Source organism: Oncorhynchus keta, chromosome 9, assembly GCF_023373465.1.
Source record: "Oncorhynchus keta strain PuntledgeMale-10-30-2019 chromosome 9, Oket_V2, whole genome shotgun sequence".
NCBI lineage: Eukaryota > Metazoa > Chordata > Actinopteri > Salmoniformes > Salmonidae > Oncorhynchus > Oncorhynchus keta.
The window spans coordinates 21,521,749-21,542,245 of record NC_068429.1 but is presented as its reverse complement, the minus strand read 5'-3'; the positions used below and the strand labels follow the sequence as shown (position 1 = coordinate 21,542,245).

Here is a 20,497-nt window from a genome sequence, read left to right as displayed (position 1 = left end):
GTCCAGCAATCGCCAGGACCATCTCCCAAAGTTGACTGAGCTGCAAGATCGGGGCACCACCAGTACAGAGCTTGCTCAGGAATGGTAGCAGGCAGGTGTGAGTGCATCTGCACGCACAGTGAGGCGAAGACTTTTGGAGGATGGCCTGGTGTCAAGAAGGGCAGCAAAGAAGCCACTTTTCTCCAGGAAAAACATCAGGGACAGACTGATATTCTACTAAAGGTATAGGGATTGGAATGCTGAGGACTGGGGTAACGCAATTTTCTCTGATGAATCCCCTTTCCGATTGTTTGGGGAATCCGGAAAAAAGCTTGTCCGGAGAAGACAAGGTGAGCGCTACCATCAGTCCTGTGTCATGCCAACAGTAAAGCATCCTGAGAGCATTCATCTTTGGGGTTGCTTCTCAGCCAAGGGAGTGGGCTCACTCACAATTTTGCCTAAGAACACAGCCATGAATAAAGAATGGTACCAACACATCCTCTGAGAGCAACTTCTCCCAACCATCCAGGAACAGTTTGGTGACGAACAATGCCTTTTCCAGCATGATGGAGCACCTTGCCATAAGGAAAAACATTGATATTTTGGGTCCATGGCCAGGAAACTCCCCAGACCTTAATCCCATTGAGAACTTGTGGTCAATCCTCAAGAGGTGGGTGGACAAACAAAACCCCACAAATTCTGACAAACTTCAAGCATTGATTATGCAAGAATGGGCTGCCATCAGTCAGGATGTGGCCCAGAAGTTAATTGACAGCATGCCAGGGCGGATTGCAGAGGTCTTGAAAAAGAAGGGTCAACACTGCAAATATTGACTCTTTGCATCAACTTCATGTAATTGTCAATAAAAGCCATTGACACTTATGAAATGCTTGAAATTATTCTTCAGTATTCCATAGTAACATCTGACAAAAATATCTAGACACTGAAGCAGCAAACTTTGTGAAAATTAATATTTGTGTCATTCTCAAAACTTTTGGCCACAACTGTAGTTTTAAGAAAAATACACGGTAAAGTATTTACTATAATAAACTGAAGTAAAAAAAATAAAGAAGAAAATAGAGAACTAACAAATAATTAAAGAGCAACAATAAAATAACAGTAACAGGGCTACAGTATACACAGGGGGTAGCGGTACAGAGTCAATGTGTGGGGGCACAGGTATTAGCATAACCATGGCGGGAAAGTCCAGCATGCCATTTTCTGATTGGGGGGCACCAACGCTGAGGAAAACAGCCCACAAATGAGAATCAAACGTTTGGACACACCTACTTGTTTTTCTTTATGTTTTACTATTTTCTTACGTTATAGAATAATAGTGAAGACATCAAAACTATGAAATAACACATATGGAATCATGTTGTAACAAAAAAAGTGTTAAACAAATCAAAATACATCTTTTCCCAAGTTTGTGGCAAAAGCGTTCCTCGTGAAGCTGCTTGAGAGAATGTCTAGAGTATACAAAGCTGTCATCAAGGCAAAGGGTGGCTACTTTGAAGAATCTCAAATATAACGTATATTTTGATTTGTTTAACACTTTTTTGGTTTCTACATGAATCCATATGTGTTATTTCACAATTTTGATGTCTTCAATATTATTCTACAAAGTAGAAAATAGTACAAAATAAAGGAAAACCGTTGAATGATTAGGTGCGGTAGCAGAGAGAACAGTCTATGACTAGGGGGGCTGGAGTCTTTGGCAAAAGTAGGAGCTTCATATGTCTCAGGCAAATCATAATTAAATACATAAATGCTCATAATTAATTAGGGATAATAAAAAAAACATTACAGGATTTTGTTGTGTCGCTGCGCTGTGCAGCATCTACCGAACTGTTTGGATTGGAACACACCCACATGTAAACAAATAGTGACGTAGATTATTTTAGTTCCACCCACAATGCAACGCGGACGAACCTGGGGGATCCTCCGAGAAGACGGGACAAAAAAACAAAACAGATTAGAGACAAATTAAGACAAAGCAGGTCGTTAAAACGATAATTTGTGAATGGTGTAATTTAATAGTGGTAGCTCTAGCTGCCTAATTTCAAGAAAAAAAAATAGTTTAGTAAGTTCCAACTTTGTTAGTGGAGGTTAGCGGTGTGACAGAAGACTTTGCTTTGGCGACAGGGACAGCAGAGTTAGCCAGCTTCATAGCTAATGTTAGCTGTCAGCTATCTTGACAACAAAACAATGCTCCGTTGATAACCATAGTTTGTTATTTAGCTAGCCAGAGGATAGACCGGATCAAAGCTATCATTAAAACACACATCTCTGTGATTTCTTCAACTATCAACAAGACCATTGACGTTGGCTACCTAACGCTAGTTTTCCTTGTCCAAGTGAGCCACAGCCGGTAGTGGCTATTGTTAAATTGACTGAGGCGAGTCGCTGAATCATTTACTGGGTCAAAATGAACATCGACGAGGCGGCAGCTCCGAAACCTGTCACCGACGATGATGGAATGACATGGTGGTACCGATGGCTCTGTAAAATCGTCGGGGTCCTGGGCGGAGTATGTAAGTAAAAACTAACTAAGCCTTTTCATAACTACTGTGATTGACAGTCCAATTTGAATGTCTAATACACAGGGAGGTGATTTCCTACAGTCAACGTCCCACAAAAAGAGCTGTGACGCTAATATTTGTGTTAACTCTTTGGAATGGTAATCTGTGGCTTTCACTGAGTACTGGGCACCCAGTTTCATCGGTTCACACTCCTATAGTTTAAAAATTTTTTTTTTTACCCTTATTTAACCAGGTAGGCAAGTTGAAAACAAGTTCTCATTTACAATTGCGACTTGGCCAAGATAAAGCAAAGCAATTCGACAGATACAACGACACAGAGTTACACATGGAGTAAAACAAACATACAGTCAATAATACAGCATAAACAAGTCTATATACAATGTGAGCAAATGAGGTGAGAACGGAGGTAAAGGCAAAAAAGGCCATGGTGGCAAAGTAAATACAATATAGCAAGTAAAACACTGGAATGATAGTTTTGCAATGGAAGAATGTGCAAAGTAGAAATAAAAATAATGGGGTGCAAAGGAGCAAAATAAATAAAATACAGTTGGGAAAGAGGTAGTTGTTTAGGCTAAATTATAGGTGGGCTATGTACAGGTGCAGTAATCTGTGAGCTGCTCTGACAGTTGATGCTTAAAGTTAGTGAGGGAGATAAGTGTTTCCAGTTTCAGAGATTTTTGTAGTTCGTTCCAGTCATTGGCAGCAGAGAACTGGAAGGAGAGGCGGCCAAAGAAAGAATTGGTTTTGGGGGTGACTAGAGAGATATACCTGCTGGAGCGTGTGCTACAGGTGGGAGATGCTATGGTGACCAGCGAGCTGAGATAAGGGGGGACTTTACCGAGCAGGGTCTTGTAGATGACATGGAGCCAGTGGGTTTGGCGACGAGTATGAAGCGAGGGCCAGCCAACGAGAGCGTACAGGTCGCAATGGTGGGTAGTATATGGGGCTTTGGTGACGAAACGGATTGCACTGTGATAGACTGCATCCAATTTGTTGGGTAGGGTATTGGAGGCTATTTTGTAAATGACATCGCCAAAGTCGAGGATTGGTAGGATGGTCAGTTTTACAAGGGTATGTTTGGCAGCATGAGTGAAAGATGCTTTGTTGTGAAATAGGAAGCTAATTCTAGATTTAACTTTGGATTGGAGATGTTTGATATGGGTCTGGAAGGAGAGTTTACAGTCTAACCAGACACCTAAGTATTTGTAGTTGTCCACGTATTCTAAGTCAGAGCCGTCCAGAGTAGTGCTGTTGGACAGGCGGGTAGGTGCAGGTAGCGATCGGTTGAAGAGCATGCATTTAGTTTTACTTGTATTTAAGAGCAATTGGAGGCCACGGAAGGAGAGTTGTATGGCATTGAAGCTTGCCTGGAGGGTTGTTAACAGTGTCCAAAGAAGGGCCGGAAGTATACAGAATGGTGTCGTCTGCGTAGAGGTGGATCAGAGACTCACCAGCAGCCAGAGCGACCTCATTGATGTATACAGAGAAGAGAGTCGGTCCAAGAATTGAACCCTGTGGCACCCCCATAGAGACTGCCAGAGGTCCAGACAGCAGACCCTCCGATTTGACACACTGAACTCTATCAGAGAAGTAGTTGGTGAACCAGGCGAGGCAATCATTTGAGAAACCAAGGCTGTGGATGGAGTCTGCCGATGTGGTGATTGACAGAGTCGAAAGCCTTGGCCAGATCAATGAATACGGCTGCACAGTAATGTTTCTTATCGATGGCGGTTAAGATATCGTTTAGGACCTTGAGCGTGGCTGAGGTGCACCCATGACCAGCTCTGAAACCAGATTGCATAGCAGAGTAGGTATGGTGAGATTCGAAATGGTCGGTAATCTGTTTGTTGACTTGGCTTTCGAAGACCTTAGAAAGGCATGGTAGGATAGATATAGGTCTGTAGCAGTTTGGGTCAAGAGTGTCCCCCCCTTTGAAGAGGGGGATGACCGCAGCTGCTTTCCAATCTTTGGGAATCTCAGACGACACGAAAGAGAGGTTGAACAGGCTAGTAATAGGGGTGGCAACAATTTCGGCAGATCATTTTTAGAAAGAAAGGGTCCAGATTGTCTAGCCCGGCTGATTTGTAGGTGTCCAGATTTTGCAGCTCTTTCAGAATAGGAGTAGTCAGGTGGAAAGCATGGCCAGCCGTAGAAAAATGCTTATTGAAATTCTCAATTATGGTGGATTTATCAGTGGTGACAGTGTTTCCTATCTTCAGTGCAGTGGGCAGCTGGGAGGAGGTGTTCTTATTCTCCATGGACTTTACAGTGTCCCAGAATTTTTTTTAGTTAGTGTTGCAGGAAGCAAATTTCTGCTTGAAAAAGCTAGCCTTGGCTTTTCTAACTGCCTATAATGGTTTCTAGCTTCCCTGAACAGCTGCATATCACGGGGGCTGTTCGATGCTAATGCAGAACGCCATAGAATGTTTTTGTGTTGGTTAAGGGCAGTAAGGTCTGGGGAGAACCAACGGCTATATCTGTTCCTGGTTCTAAATTTCTTGAATGGGGCATGTTTATTTAAGATGGTTAGGAAGGCATTTAAAAAAAAAAAACTTTTAAAGCGCAACCAGGCATCCTCTACTGACTGGATGAGATCAATATCCTTCCAGGATACCCCGGCCAGGTCGATTAGAAAGGCCTGCTCGCTGAAGTGTTTCAGGGAGCGTTTTACAGTGATGTGTGGAGGTTTTTTGACCGCTGACCCATTACGGATGCAGGCAATGAGGCAGTGATCGCTGAGATCTTGGTTGAAGACAACAGAGGCGTATTTAGAGGGCAAGTTGGTTAGGATGATATCTATGAGGGTGCCCGTGTTTTAGGCTTTGGGGAGGTACCTGGTAGGTTCATTGATAATTTGTGTGAGATTGAGGGCATCAAGTTTAGATTGTAGGATGGCTGGGATGTTAAGCATGTTCCAGTTTACGTCGCCTAACAGCACGAGCTCTGAAGATAGATGGGGGGCAATCAGTTCACATATGGTGTCCAGAGCACAGCTGGGGGCAGAGGGTGGTCTATAGCAGGCGGCAACGGTGAGAGACTTGTTTTTAGAGAGGTGGAGTTATAAAAGTAGAAGTTCAAATTGTTTGGGTACAGACCTGGATAGTAGGACAGAACTCTGCAGGCTATCTTTGCAGTAGATTGCAACACCGCCCCCTTTGGCAGTTCTATCTTGTCTGAAAATATTGTAGTTTGGAATTAAAATTTCAGAATTTTTGGTGGTCTTCCTAAGCCAGGATTCAGACACAGATAGAACATCCGGGTTGGCAGAGTGTGCTAAAGCAGTGAATAGAACAAACTTAGGGAGGAGGCTTCTAATGTTAACATGCATGAAACCAAGGCTATTATGGTTACAGAAGTCGTCAAAAGAGAGCGCCTGGGGAATAGGAGTGGAGCTAGGCACTGCAGGGCCTGGATTCACCTCTACAATGCCAGAGGAACATAGGAGGAGTAGAATAATGGTGCGGCTAAAAGCAATAAGAATTGGTCGTCTGGAACAGAGAGTAAAAGGAGGTTTCTGGGGGCGATAAAATAGCATCAAGGTATAATGTACAGACAAAGGTATAGTAGGATGTGAATACAGTGGAGGTAAACCTAGGTATTGAGTGATGAAGAGAGAGATATCATCTCTAGAAATATCATTGAAACCAGGAGATGTCATTGCATGTATGGGTGGTGGAACTAATAGGTTGGATAAGGTATAATGAGCAGGGCTAGAGGCTCGACAGTGAAATAAGCCAATAAACACTAACCAGAACAGCAATGGACAAGGCATATTGACATTAAGGAGAGGCATGCTTAGTCGAGTGATCATAAGGGTTCAGTGAGTAGTGAGGTTGGTTGGGGGTCACGGCGATTTAGACAGCTAGCCAGGCCATCGGTAGCATGCTAGCATAGGATGGAGGTCTGTTATTAGTCATCTCTTGCGTTCTGTCAGTAGATTAGTGGGGTTCCGTGTGGTATAGGGGATTAATCCAAATCACACAACAACAAAAATAAAAACAATAGATATAGTTATAGAGGCCCAAGAAGAAAACATAATAAATAATAAAAATAAATAAATAAATTGTCCGATTGTCTATTCAGATAGCAGCCGATAAGACGGCTAACGGTAGCAGGCCGCAGATGGGCGTTCAGGTAACGTCGCGACGGAGGAGCCAGCCGGATAACTCCTTCGGGTAGATAACATCGGCAGTCCAGTTGTGAAGGCCTGGTGGGGCTCCGCGTAGGCAGTAAAACGGGTCCGGATAGGTGACTGCAGCCCAGGAGTGATTGATGGAACTCAGGAGTGATTGTCGGAGCTGGCTAGCTCCGGAATAATTGATGTTTGCTCCAGAATCGACGAAAGCCGATAGTCACACGGAAAACGGCTAGCTAGCTGTGAGATCCAGGTATGAATGTCCAGAGAGCGGTTGAAATCCAGGGACATGGAGAGAAAAATTGGTCCGGTATGTTCCGAGCCGCGCTGTGCTGCGCCGTACAAAACTGGCGATAGATTTTCGAGCTAAAGGATAGCTTGATGACCACAAACCGTGGTTAGCTGAATACTAACGATTTGCCAGTAAATAAGCTAACTAGCTTCTGAACTAGCTTCTGAACTAGCTTCTGAACTAGCTTCTTGGAGTTTCTGGCTAGCTTCTTGGAAGCTAGCCAGAAATTACAGATTTGAGGTAAATAATACTTTTTTATAAATATCAATTATAAAACCCGATGATACACCCGGACGGGGCCAAACAGGCAGGATATAACCCTACCCACTTTGCAACAGCACAGCCCCCACACCACTAGAGGGATATCTTGACTCTTCCGGAGTTGGCACGTTACAGTTTTGACTTAAATCTATTTTTACTAGGCAAGTCCGTTAAGAACAAATTCTTATTTTCAATGACGGCCTAGGAACAATGGGTTAACTGCCTGTTCAGGGGCAGAACAACATATTTGTACCTTGTCAGCTCGGGGGTTTGAACTTGCAACCTTCCAGTTACTAGTCCAACGCTCTAACCACTAGGCCACCCTGCCGCCACAACGATCAACAACCAATTTGACAGAGGTCGAAGAATCCTAAAAACAATCATGTGCAATTTGCACAATCCAGGTGTGGAAAGCTCTTAGAGACTCACAGCTGTAATCATTGCCAAATATGCTTCTACAAAGTATTAATTTGGGGGTGTGAATAATTATGTAAATGAAATATGTCTGTATTTAATTTTCAATAAATGTGCAAAAATGTCTAAAAACATATTTTCACTTTGTCATTGTGGGGTATTGTGTGTAGATGGGTAAGGAAAATAATCTTATGTAACTCATTTTGAATTCAAGCTGTAACACAACAAAATATGGACTAAGTCAAGTGGTATGAATACTTTCTGAAGGCACTGTATATGATTCTTCTGACTTTAGCTACTGCAGAGTAGACTGCATATGTGTGTCTCTGAGACTAGCAGTGCTTGTGTGTGGGCGTCTCTGTGTGTGTATGGCATGAGTGTGTTTGCTAGCCGAATGGTCTCATCTGGTACTGTGGGAGGTTGTTGCCAGTGGCAGCCATTTAATTTAATCACACTTGTATGGGATCTCCAATCTGTCATTACTAGCATGAGGTTAGCGTGATGTTTCTCTCTTGATAGAAATCCTGTGCTGTGTTTTCAAGCTGTAATGGTTTCAAACCAATACAACTCTAGCCCCACTAGTTAATAATTTAACCAAAATCAAAGTTGGGTACAAAATACAATATGAGCTGTCTCAGCTTTGAGACACTAGTGGGCTGTGTGAATTCATGTATTTGTGTGTGTGTGTGTGTGTGTGTACTACAGAGTACAATGGATGTCGTGTGTGTAATTATCCCGTCTTTTCATTGTCTGGGTCCCTTACCATGCTCACAGTGTGGCCACTGGACTGCCAACCAGGCAATGTATATCAGGGACCTAGCAGGATCTTAGCATGGGGCCTGTAACCTCAGATTAATACTCATGTCTCCTGTTTGGCTCGTATTCTATGGCTCTCTGCCAGAGGAGAAGAGCTGATCCTCTGGTGCTCCTGCTATCAAAACCACTCATGTTTGTTTAAACGGAAATTTAGGCCCTTGTTGTTTCCAGTTAGGCTATATTTGATTTAAGTGTGGATGAATAACGTCCCCAGTCAGGGTAATAGCACTGTTTGTCATATTTCTAAATTGGAACAAAGCCTCCTTTATTCTGGTAAATTGGTATTCATGGTGACCCTATATGCCTGAAGCGTCCACATGCATATTTATACCTGTTTGGACTTGATCTGGTTGCATTATCAGAACTGTAACATTGCATGTAATTTGATATTTTCTCTCCCACTGAAGCATGTGCCATCTCAGGAGTGTGGATGTGTGTTACTGTCAACCCTTTAAACATCGCTGCTGGAGTATGGATGGTGTAAGTTTGTCTTGCACCATATGATCCTTAGCCAAGGCTTTAGATTTGCATACACGCCTACATATATTAGAGAGCGAGAGAGAGAGAGAGAGAGTGTGTAATGTCCTCCTCCTTTTTCAAGGTTGAATGCCTTTGTGCTGTTCCTGTGTGAAGTTCCATTCTGCTGCCAGTTCATTGAGTTTGCAAATGCAGTGGCAGCTAGAGCTGACAAATTCAAGCCATGGCAGAAAGCCTTCTTCTACTGCGGGTAAGAACTGGACTGAGACCTGCTGTCTTCACATGACTCAGCTGTCCATTGTCTAGGCCTGCAATTTTAAATGACCTTTTAACCAGTTGAAAAACATACTTCCAAGTTTTCTGTAATCAACCACTCAATCAAACCCTGTTTCTTGTATTTCCAGGATGGCACTGTTTCCCATATTCCTGAGCTTCTCCATCACCACTTTGTTTGGAAATGCCATTGCCTTCGCTACGGGAGTCCTCTATGGTCTCGTCTCACTGGGCAAAAAGTGAGGCTTTTCTATTCATACTTTTGTGATAAGATTTGAATATATGTGTGTAGGCCTACATAGTGTACTTGAGATTGAATTTGTTTCTTTCTCACACTTTCTCCCCTTTCAGTTCAAATGAACATGCATTTTTAATCAACATTTAGATGTTTAGGTGTTATTAATCAGTAGTAAGATGCATTACATTTAAAATAATGTAACATCTTGTAACAGGAGATAACAGCTTCATTCCATACTCTCATTGTAACTTTGAGTGGCAAAAAGTAACCCTGTAAATGATCTCATTCAACATTATATCTAACATCTCCCCTTTCCTCTGTGGTGTCATGCTTTCAGCCCTGTTTCTCTCTCTTCCACCACTGTTTCTTTCAGGGGCGATGCGGTGAGTTACGCCAGGCTGAATCACCAGAAACTGGGGGATGAGGAGAAGCTGACCGGGACGACTGACGGGTCAATATAGTGACATGGCTCATCCCTCCGGTCTCACAGAGGAGGAACACTGTCCTTTATCAAGGGATAAAGATGTCAACCCCTCTCCCCCACCATCTCTTCTCTTTTACCCCACCTCTCTGTTACTGGCTTTATTTATGTATCTAAACTGCTGCATCTTTAATGTCTTATTTGATGAAATGTGTCCGTATAGATTTTATGTAATTTGGTCCTTTTATAGTGTGAATTTAGTTTGACATTTTAGTTCATGTAAAGGTTTAGCAGTTGTTTTAATGTTTTTTAATTTTTCATTTTTGTGTGCTGTTTTGTTGTCCTGGTTACTGGGGTATCCATTTTTTGCAAGTAGGAAAAGGAATGTACCATTTTAGCCAATCCGCCTTTCAGGAAACCTGGGCGATAGTGAAAGTGGAATTGTAGTTTTTGTTAAGGATTTTCCCAAGTCATCTTCCTCTGTTTGTGCCACCGGCAATTGGAAATTCGGCCATTGGGTCAGTAATCCCAAATGTATATCCATCCAGTGTACCCAAAGATGGGAGTCCTCTTTTATATTGATTACTTGAGATATGAAGTAACCAATATTCAGTTTTCAATTGAACACTTTGAACAAACATTGAAAACATTGCATGTTTACAGAGGACATAGGATTCACTGTGACATCATAGTTCTAACAACGGTTTTCAGTGCACAGATAAGATGAACTATCTTATCAGCTTTTGGGGCATTCTACAAATTTGCTTGTAATCAAACAGTCACAGGTTGCTACAGGTTGTGTATATCATGAGAAGAAAAACAGATTAAGGGCTCAATTCAATACATCTCTGAAGTTCAGCGCTGTAGTGCAATTGAAATTCAAAGGTAATGTTCCCACTTTCGTGGAGACTGCATTCACGGTAAACAATGCACATGTCGGCTCAAACGGAAACTACTTTAACATTTAAATCACGCAATAGGGCTGAACCTCTGCGATACGAATTGAATTAGGTTCTAAAGCACTATAGCCTTTCTTTAGGGCCCATCTATTGTTGTTCTCTCCTGAAACCTGAAATGACCTAGAACCCGGTTGATCTATGCCACTTCAGAATGTTTGTTTTCGACTCTACAAATCCTAGTGCGATCTAGCCTTCTGACCCATGAAAGCAGAATGTTAAAGGTTTAAGGACTGTGATGAGATCATGTCTTGATTCAGAGACTAATAGTGTTTAACACAGCACACAAAGCAAATATTAGGCTTTTTCCTTAGTCAGATAGGAGATACAATCTTCTGTCCAACCTCTGATCACAGGTGAAATGTGTTCGGCAACATGCTACTGTTGTTTTTTTGATTGACTCTTTTGGTGAAAAGTAATGCATTGCGTTAGCTTGTTTGGCCACACCTCTTACAGTAGTGCATCTCGCACATTATCTCTGGATTGGAAAACATTTTAATCAGTAAAATGGTCACCCATGATTGGTTCTCAGTTAGGCATATTTTTATTTTCTATATACATCATACAGGGTAACTAGCAAGAACACTATTGCAGGTCACTTTAACCAATGCATAGGTACTATACACATACAAATGAACCAGCTTTTGTTAAATGGAATCAAACACTACAGGCACACAAGCAATATATCACTTAGGAATATATGGAACACTATTTAGGCTCATAGTTCAAAATCATATGCAACATAGGTGTGTTAGCAGCTATCTAATGTAGCTTCACAGTTAACTAGAGCGTTGAGCCAGTAACCGAAAGGTTGCTAGATTGAATCCCCGAGCTGACAAGGTAAAAATGTGTCTTTCTGCCCCTGAACAAGGCAGTTAACCTACTGTTCCTAGGCTGTCATTGTAAATAACAATTTGTTCTTAACTGACTTGCCTAGTTAAATAAAGGTTCAACACATGTATTTCAATAGTTTATCAGATATTATGCATTTTACCAACATTTTCATTACTGTAACAGACCCCCAAAAAGTTAAACAAATCAATATTTTATTTTAACATTGCTCCCCTAATGAAAAGGCCTGAGTTAAACATAACACTGAAAATAAATATTTCAAATGAAATAACTTTTCCCCAATTTGAGCTCTTCAGACATTTTGGTAATGAGAAGGCCAAATGGGGTACTCTAGATGATGCATGTGGGATGAATAAAACCTGGAGATTTACAGGAACTAGAATGTTTTTTGACATGTGTCCAGACACTGTATGTAATAAATATAGTTTAATGTAAACTTTGTTTTATTCAAATAAGTTAAGCTTTATAAAATGACCTGAGAATTTAATCCGGGTGCATTTCGGTAATAAGATTTTGGGGTGAAAATGTGAAAAATTCAGGTAAATGTAAAATGGGTTTAAAATAAGACACCTTCCCCAAAAGACATATTGGTTCTCGGAATGATAGTCGATTTTGGCAGGTTCATCATGGTTTTGTAACTCAATTTGCTAGACATTTTAAAAGAGAGTTTCACCCCCATATACAAGAGGGACACTAATCCTTACCTTATGATCTCTGGGCACATACAAGTCCTTAATGGTTACACTATAGCATTATGGAACAATGATCTAAAATATTTTTTACTTAACTGGGAAAGTCAATTAAGAACAAATTTGTATTTACAATGACAGCTGGATGAGATACAAGCCTGGACGTGAACCAGGGACTGTAGTGACACCTCTTGCGCTGAGATGCAGTGCCTTAGACTGCTGCATCACTCTGGAACCTCAAACACTAACAGCTTGCCCCATGCAATAGGAATGAGTTTTGCAGCCCAGACCTCTAGTTTGCTGTAAGGGGTTTCTGTGTATTCTTCTGTTGAGTTATGTTGAATCGAAGTGAATTTAGTTTCGTAATGTACTATAAGGTCAAAATTAGCATACTAACTTGGTTTCTAGTTATATGGGGGTGCGTTTGTAAATTCACTCTGGAGTGCCAGAGAGCGCTTTGGGCGTTCGTAAATTCAGAGCGTTTTGCTCTGGCCAAGGAGTAGGGTTGATCCGAGCGTTCTGACCTTAACGGCAGTCAAGCTATCTGGCTAAAATTAGCTAGCTTGATAGCTACTTCCATACAAAAATTAGAAAACACCTCACTCTGACCATTTTACTCACCCTAGCAGAGCTGGTTAGGCTTTTTTCATGTTATCCAGAGCATTGGTGACTAACTTTGCTGCTGGCAACACTAATTCGCATTTTTGCCGACATTTACTGACACCGGTCATGTGGAACGTTCTTAAATTCATCAGTTATAGATGGCCAGAGCAAATTTACGAACGCGCCCATGGTATTCTCTCCATATGGCTAAACATTTTTCCTCCTAGTTATTACTTGTGATTTAAATATCTAACCTTTAATTCATGAAAAACTCAAATACAAAGGCAACACATAATCCAAACACTTGGAATTTTAACTGCAGATATTCAACATCAAGACATGGCTGTTAGATCAGAAAAATACCACATTTTAAAACATTCAAACCAGAAAACTGATATGGCAGACAATGAATGAAAGATCCATGCATAGTTAAAGCGGCACTAGGCTGTTTCTGATGACCAACTTTCTGAATGATTAGGGTTGAGTGGGATTTGAATAAAGTCCATATTAATTTGATCAAACCACTTTGTGTAATCCTTATGGGTCACCAAGAGATTCCTCAATTCACTAAGACCTAAAAGTGCAAGTTCACTTCCAAAAGAAACAATTGTTAATTCAATCAAGCCTCCTGTCCTGTGCCATCTAGTCAAGGGCGAGTCCTCAGTCCCATTACAGACTGATGCAGTTCAGTCAGGTTCATTTGTGTTTGGGCGATTTGGGCTTCCTTGGTTCCTTTGTCTTCTTGGTTAACTCCGGGTTGTTATGACTAGCCTTGATCTCTGCCTCCCAATGTTTCTTCACCACCGTGTACAACCTCATGGTCGCCTGGGCGTCTTGGACCTGCAACACATTCTCAGACATTGGCTACGGTTCACAGTTACAACTACTGTATATGTGAGCTACAAAATAAAAAAAGATTGATAAAAAGCTGACTTACGGATGAATGTTCTCCCTGTTGTACTTTGACACCGAGTATTTCTCTACACAGGAGTTTCAGAGAGGGCCGACCACTCTGAAAATAAAACAACATTATCTTCCTCTTATAGTGATATTACAACCCCTTCAGTCACGCACATTAATACAAAATATCTGCCCACAAACCAGTCTTTACCTTCACAATTTTCTTGAAAGGTTTATACTTCTGGGTGTCTCTGATTCTCTTTTTTGGGTGATCCAAGAACAAAATCTGAAAAATGTTAGCATGGAAAGTATATGTAAATGTTGACAATGGTCAGGTTTTAGTTAGAATGATAAACAATGCAAGTTACATCATAGTAGTGTACCTTGAGGTCATTGTGAATGGCGTGTCCCACAAGCGTTCTCCCCTGGAGGATCTCAGCCACCTCTTTCTGTACGGTCTTCACATTCTCGCCTGCAGAATATAACAGACGACACAAAAGTCGCATTTGAAAACGACCCGCAGATAACTTCATCCTAAAATAAGACTCTTTTGGTCTTTAGTGAGTTTGTTGCCGTTTCCAATGCTACCATAAGACCATATTAATACAGTGGTAAAATAATCACTAAGGAGGTCAGCTCATCCTGCTTACCGTTTTTGATGTCATCTGGTCGGATGCCACTGACAGCTGTCCTGTAGTCCGTCACCTTCTCTGTGGGTTTGACGAATTTGTCATAGATGCACTTTCCAAACTGGTTGACAAGGGAGACCCGGGCTACGATGCTGTCCTCGCCATCTGGCCCCACACCCACCATCTCACAGTCCATAGCCACCGCCTTGGTCAGGCTGACAGGTGCCATGATGAACAGGTAAAGAAAAAGCCTTGGTCACACCTGGTACTTGACTTGAAGCTTGACCCCCATTCCCTAGGTTTTTTAGCCCATTGATTTTGTAGTAATGTTTGAGTCACTCATATCACATAAAAACACAGTGTACAATTGCAAGACAGAGCTTTAAAACTGCACGTTTTTCTCTGCTACTCATGACAACGTGTAGAATTGCAGGAAATAAGCTATAAACCTGCAAAAAAACTCTCCAACTAGAGGGGTGTTTGTTAACAGTTTGTATTATTAACAGTGCTTGTGCTTATAGAAATAGGAGGACGTTTCCCAATGCTGGAAGGGGGGCCTGAGTGAAAACGTTTGAGAACCCCTGCACTAGATAGCAGTAGGAGGTCACATGACATCTCTTGGCCACTTGAAACCAGAGCTGTTTGGGTAGTGAGTCACTGTGCCCAAATGGCTGAACGGGTTTTCAAATCTGACATCATAAAATGCAAACGGGGCTTTCAAGTTATGGAATAATTTTTCTTTTTTTAAACAAGGACACCAATAGGTGAATCAAACTTCTATTCCCAGCTAGCTAAACGACGCATACAAGGTAATGTGGGAGAAGGAAATGCATTTCTTTACAATGACAATCAGGCGTACCCTTCATGCATATTAAAAAGGTGACTTGACCTACATTGCATAATCTATGAATATGTCCACAGGGCATCATTTATGGGGCGGGGATTCCTATGACATTGCCAGGAGTAAGATTCTAGTACGATTTCCAAAAAACAACCTGTTAAACTCTTATGTGGTTAACTCAGTGGTTCTCAACTGGTTTTGCTTCGGTTCTCAACTGGTTTTGCCTCGGGACCCAAATTGAACCAGTTTGTCTGTCACAAACCAATACTCACATCATGAAAAATAATTATTTTGAATGCTGTAGTGATATACTCAATCAAGGAGCTGTATGCGCTCCAACCAGACAAAGTGGAGCGGTGTCTCCCGACCCCTCCTGTCCCAGCCTCTAGTATTTATGCTGCAGTAGTTTGTGTCGGGGGGCTAGGGTCAGTCTGTTATATCTGACTATTTCTCCTGTCTTATTCGGAGTCCTGTGTGAATTTAAGTATGCTCTCTCGAATTCCCTCTCGGAGGAGGACCTGAACCCTAGGATAATGCCCCAGGACTACCTGGCCTGATGCCTCCTTGCTGTCCCCAGTCCACCTGGCCGTGCTGCTGCTCCAGTTTCAACTGTTCTGCCTGCGGCTATGGAACCCTGACCTGTTCACCGGACGTCCCATCTGTCCCAGACCTGCTGTTTTCAACTCTCTAGAGACAGCAGGAACGGTAGAGATACTCTGAATGATCGGCTGTGAAACGCTAACTGACATTTACTCCTGAGGTGCTGACCTGTTGCACCCTCTACAACCACTGTGATTATTATTATCTGACCCTGCTGGTCATCTATGAACATTTGAACATCTTGGCCATGTTCTGTTATAATCTCCACCCGGCACAGCCAGAAGAGGACTGACCACCCCTCATAGCCTGGTTCCTCTCTAGGTTTCTTCCTAGGTTCTGGCCTTTCTAGGGAGTTTTTCCTAGCCACCGCGCTTCTACACCTGCATTGCTTGCTGTTTGGGGTTTTAGGCTTGGTTTCTGTACAGCACTTTGAGATATCAGCTGATGTAAGAAGGGCTTTATAAATACATTTGGTGTGAGAGTGCGGAACAGACAGAGAAAATGCAAGCGTTCATCATCATGGGGGGGAACGTGCACCCACTCCCCAACAAGGTAGATGCCAACAGGACTTTTACGATGTGAGCTTTCCTTCTTTCATCAAAACTTGGCTTAGGGAGGATACACTTGTTGAATCAGTGACTTTGGATGGGTTCTCTGTCATGCGCTTGGATAGTGACTGCCACAGTACGGGTAATTACTCAGACTGTGGACCAGTTGAGGAAACAGTTCAAATGGACAAATGCCAGGAAGGCTGTTGGACCGGATAGAATCAGACCCGGTTGCTCAGTGACTGTACTGTGCAGCTGAGCGGCACCCTGCAATTTATCTTCATGCAGTCACTGCCTACCTCTACTGTACCTACACAATGGAAATCCCCCTGCATTGTGCCTGTTCCCAAAAACACCAAGGGCAGGGCCTAAACAACTTCAAGTCTGTTGCACTCACTTCCCAGCTGATGAAGGTATGTGAGAGAGTGGTCCTAGCACAACTAAAGCAGCAGGTGCTCCGGGTTTCTTTACCCCCCCAGTTTGCCTACCAGGCCAAGATAGGTGTGGAATATGCACTGCTGTTCATGTAGCACAAATCTGCTAATAGCTCTATATTGAAATCACTGCAATACTGTGAAGAAAAATTATTGAGATTAAAATGAAGTAAAAATCTAAATTCATTATAATTGACACACTTTCTACCTGGTTTAAGTTCAGACTGGAGTATTCTTTCATAATAAATAAAACAACTCAACACTTGCAACCCATTCAAAAACCACCAGTTGAGAATCGCTGCCTAACTTACCCCTCAAATGCCCTGTCCTTGACCAGCGCGCTCTCTGTGGTCTGGGCGTCTGTCTTCTGAGTGCCTTGGATCTTCCTCATGATATCGGCTGCCTCTGTTCCCACTGTGGCCTCAATGTCGTCAGGGTCCACATCATCAAACCACATGTCCGATCTATTGGAGGACAGATATGCATTAACCATCACATACATTAACCAACACTGAGTGCCTGTGGAAATAATATCTGATAATCTGACCGTAGGTTTGGATGCAAGTTTGACAATTGACTACAGAAGTGACTAAACACAGACAAACCACACACTTGCTTTTTACAACAGTGAGAAGTTCTTGAAGTCAACACCTCAATAGTCACACTTACTTGCCGGTATTCATTTTGGGTGCCTGTACTGTTTATATTTAGGTGCAGAAATTCTGCAACACCTTTGAGCTGATATTCTATAAAAGATGTGCAGAAACTCAAGCAGTAGAACAGTGGAGGTGCTGGTACTTAGTTCTGCCCAAGTCAAGGCAATATTGGTAACACTGAAAGACTTACTCAGTGGGTTTCTTTTCCTCCAATTCTACTTTCTTCTTCTTCTTCAACTGTGCATTGCTGTCTATCTGGACACTGCTCTGTTTCCTCTTCTTGGCTTTGGGCTGTTCTGTCCCCGATCGTCCTGGATCTATCCCATTCACCTGAGTTTTACTAGGAACAGAACTGTCCTTCCATGCTTTCCCACTGTTCACCTGCTTGGGCTTAATTGCCTTGGCATCAGTCACTGTCTTTGATAAGTTCTTAGCAGGCTTCTTATGCACCACCGCCACCTCCTTCGGAATGTCTTTCGTTGGTTTCTTATGAGTCTCGTCCTTCTTTGAAATGTCTTTGGTGGGTTTATTAGGGACTTCCTTCTTTGAGTTCTGCTGAAACAGTTGTCTTTTCACAGGAGGGGGGTTGGATTTGAACACCTGCAAATAGAGAGAGCTCTAATAACACCACCTTTTTGACAGGGATGACAGTGGTACTAATGCATTCAAGTCTGTCATCTATCCAAAAATCTGTATCACAACATGCCATTTCTGACTTAAGTCATAACCAAGTCCTTACCTCTAGTAACGTTTTCCAGTTGGTTGAAAACTGTTGGGCATCTTTCGGGGGAAGCAACGCCTTGATTTTACCTTGATCTTTTGAAATGGGCTCTTTTTTCTTGGTGTGTTGATAAAACGTTTTCTTTAGAGGTTTCTTTTTCGTTTGGCTCTGGCTGGATTTTGGCATTTTAGAAGCAGCAGAGTCCGTTTTCTCTGGTTTGACTTTACACATCATGTCTCGATGGCTGTGAGCTTTGCTTTTGAAAATCTTGCTGTCAACTCGGTTCTGATTTCTTGGTGGGAAGCAGTGTGAGAGTAATGCCAGCCAGGACTTCCACTTTATACTCTTAATATCTCATTTAAAAAAGTTAACCTTGCTAAATGACTAGCTTTTGACAACCCAATATACTTCAAACGTTCTGTAGCTCAGTAAGTTAGCTACTTGCTATAAGTTCACTAGCTCTGCGAACATGTGATCAGAAGCTCAAACATGAACGAATTCGCTAACTTTAGCTACATTTGCTAAGTAACAATAACATAACTAATCGGTACTCATGGTTTAAACAGGAATATTTCACCTCTATAAAGAGCTAAATGAATAATTACAACGCCGCAACAATCGTTATGCTGTACACAATTAGAGATCCAACGTTACACATTTTTCTCCACGCCATGCTGAAATGTGTACTTCGGAAATTTGTCACAAGTGTGAATGTCCGAAAGGAAACACGTCCACGGTTGCGCTTGGTTCCTAGATTAAGGAGTGCATTCCGTTCATCCTGAATTATGTTAATATAAACTATTCTACCAATAAAAACTGTAATCAATGATGTTGGCTGAAAATCTATACATAATATCCAGTAAGGTGACAAGCACACAAAAGAGAACCATAGCAGACAACCAGTAACAAGAGGGGATTGCGTTGAAAGGTCTTGCACTAAAATACTTCAACACAAGGGGGCAGTGCTGTCTAATTGATTAATCACTTTCGTCCTGGTTTCAGAACAATACACCCAAATCACAACATACAAGACAATAAATGTAGACCTACATTTGAAGTTGCAAACATTATTTTTATACATCAGAAACTTTATCACCTTGATAATGGCCAATATATTGTATTATATGGCACATTTATAAGATTATGAATTGTTATTACTGATTTGTTACTCCACCTCAAGAATTCCATTTGTCAAATCGCTTGGGGCACGCATACTCTCGTTCAGGCAAATTAGAAATAAGTGCACTCAGGCTATCCGGAAGGTCAAAGTTAGTTTCTTTAAGGAGGAGTTCTCTCACTGGAAAATGGTTAAAGACCTGGAGAATAAACCCTCCTCCACACAGCTGCCCATGTCCCTTAATGTTGATGATGTGGTTGTTACTGACAAGGAGCACATGGCTGAGCACTTTAATCGCCACTTCATTAAGTCAGGATTCCTATTTGACTCAGCCATGCCTCCTTGCCCGTCCAACATTTCCTCATCTCCCATCCCTTCTAATGCGACTATCCCCGATGCTCCTCCCCCTTTTCCCCCTGCCTCGCTACAAAGTTTCTCCTTGCAGGCAGTCACTGAGTCCGAGGTGCTAAAGAAGCTCCTTAAACTTGACCTCCAAAAAACATCTGGGTCAAATGGTTTAGACCCTTACTTCTTTAAGGTTGCTGCCCCTATCATCACCAAGCCTGTCTAAACTCTCTGGGGAGGTTCCCATTGTTTCGAAGGCAGCCACGGTGTGTCCTTTATTTAAAGAGGGAGATTAAAGCTGATTTCTAATTTCTATGTTGCCCTGTTTATCAAAAGTTGTGGAAAAACTTGTCAATAATCAACTGACTGGCTTTCTTGACATCTATAGTATTCTCTTGGGTATGCAATAGGATTTCCACTCAGGTTATGGATGTGTCACTGTAACCTTAAAAGGTCCTAAATGATGTCACCATTGCCCTTGATTCTAAGCAATGTTGTGCTGCTATTTTTATTGACTTGGCCAAAGCTTTTGATACGATAGACCATCCCATTCTTGTTGGCCGGCTAAGGAATATTGGTGTCTCTGAGGGGTCTTTGGCCTGGTTTGCTAACTACCTCTCTGAAAGAGTGCAGTATATAAAGTCAGAACATCTGCTGTCTCAGCCACTGTCTGTCACCAAGGGAGTACCCCAAAGCTCGATCTTAGGTCCACGCTCTTCTCAATTTACATCAAACAGCATAGCTAAAGCAGTAGGAA

General features: G+C 42.1%; 2 protein-coding genes across 2 annotated transcripts; one reads left to right on the top strand and one right to left on the bottom strand.

The window, feature by feature from the left end:
- Positions 1–1,883: 1,883 nt before the first annotated feature.
- On the top strand, positions 1,884–13,881 carry LOC118387395 (calcium channel flower homolog). Its single transcript, XM_035775725.2, has 5 exons — positions 1,884–2,513; positions 8,848–8,920; positions 9,042–9,167; positions 9,322–9,429; positions 9,802–13,881. Exons 1-5 carry the CDS (start codon positions 2,408–2,410, stop codon positions 9,887–9,889), a joined length of 501 nt encoding a protein of 166 aa, XP_035631618.1. The 5' UTR covers positions 1,884–2,407; the 3' UTR covers positions 9,890–13,881.
- Positions 13,229–19,090, bottom strand: LOC118387394 (RNA exonuclease 4-like). The gene is made up of 8 exons (XM_035775724.2): positions 18,297–19,090; positions 17,748–18,157; positions 17,213–17,365; positions 14,500–14,693; positions 14,233–14,321; positions 14,061–14,135; positions 13,887–13,961; positions 13,229–13,789 (listed from the first exon to the last, which is right to left on the bottom strand). The coding sequence occupies exons 1-8, from the start codon at positions 18,510–18,512 to the stop codon at positions 13,646–13,648; spliced, it is 1,356 nt and encodes a 451-aa protein (XP_035631617.1). The 5' UTR covers positions 18,513–19,090; the 3' UTR covers positions 13,229–13,645.
- Positions 19,091–20,497: the final 1,407 nt, after the last annotated feature.